General features: G+C 43.2%; 1 protein-coding gene across 1 annotated transcript in view; it reads left to right on the forward strand.

Annotated features, from left to right (window-relative positions):
* Nucleotides 1-1151, forward strand: part of gnsb (glucosamine (N-acetyl)-6-sulfatase (Sanfilippo disease IIID), b) — a 16683-nt gene continuing 15532 nt past the window's right edge. Inside the window, exon 1 of the mRNA XM_046066692.1 lies at nucleotides 1-313. Coding sequence (XP_045922648.1) covers nucleotides 131-313 — 183 coding nt within the window. The 5' untranslated portion in view covers nucleotides 1-130. The remainder of the gene's footprint in view (nucleotides 314-1151) is intronic.

The following is a 1151-nucleotide window of genomic DNA, read 5'->3' on the forward strand; positions in this document are numbered from 1 at the left end:
GCTCAGAGAGTCCAGCCTGCACGCACGCACATTTTCAAACACACCCTCGCCCTGCAAAGGAAACGAAACCTCACTTCAGCAGCGTTGGTTGTTGTGTTTGTTGCAGCTGGCCCGGTGCTGTGGAGGCCTAATGGCAGGTCTGAGGAGCCGAGCTGGAGCGACGGGAGCCCGGGAGAGAGGAGGACATCCAGCAGCCCTCACGCTGCTCACGCTGCTGCTCACCTGCTGCGTCAGGTGTGCGGAACCAAGCCCCAAACCGAGCAACATCATCCTCATCCTCGCGGACGACCAGGACGTTCAGCTGGGGGGGATGGTGAGTTGAACCTCCCGGAAAACACTCTTTAATAATCACCTGTAATGATCCAGAAGAGACCTGTGGGTTTGTAGTGCCTTTTTTAATATATTGTCTGTATGAATCATAGATTTTTTTTTTTTATCACTTTATTATCCAGATAAAAAAAGCTTTGAGCTGATACCCTGCCATGTTTTATGTGCTGCCGGCCAGCTGTAAAGGAAGGAATCTTTTTTTTTTTTTTTTTTTTTTGACTGCTGAAACAAGAAGCCGATTAATCAATTCAGATGATTTGAAATAAAATTTTATATAGATTTCAATATAGCAGAACACTTTATGGATCCACAGGGGGTGATTGTCCAGAAATACTGTAGGAACAAAAATGGCAAAAGCAGAGCGAAGGAAAGGAAACACTTGGAGAGCTACACCATAAATAAAAAGTGAATTTAATTATTGGTTAAAAAGTGAAAACAAGAGAGAATACAGGAAGTAGAAAACAACACTTTACAGCCATGCTTGCTGCTCTGCCAGGCTCTACTAAATGCTACATGCTAACATGCTGATGCTAAGCAGGTGGGATGTTTATTATATTTAGCAATAAACACAAAGCACAGGTGAGACTGATGATGTCATACGTTTTGCAGGTATTTTATTTCTTGTTTAGCACATTGTGAAAAGTACTACACTAAATAAACTTTACTTAGTGTTTGGTCACAAAATAAAGTAAAGGATGCTGGAGGAAAACTCAGCAGGTTTCATCCTCTGGGGGAACGTGTGAACACAATTTCACAACAATCCATCCCATAGTTGTTGAGATATTTCAGTCTGGCTCAAAGTGGAGGACCAACCGACCCTGGAG

Source organism: Micropterus dolomieu, linkage group LG13, assembly GCF_021292245.1.
Source record: "Micropterus dolomieu isolate WLL.071019.BEF.003 ecotype Adirondacks linkage group LG13, ASM2129224v1, whole genome shotgun sequence".
Taxonomy (NCBI): domain Eukaryota; kingdom Metazoa; phylum Chordata; class Actinopteri; order Centrarchiformes; family Centrarchidae; genus Micropterus; species Micropterus dolomieu.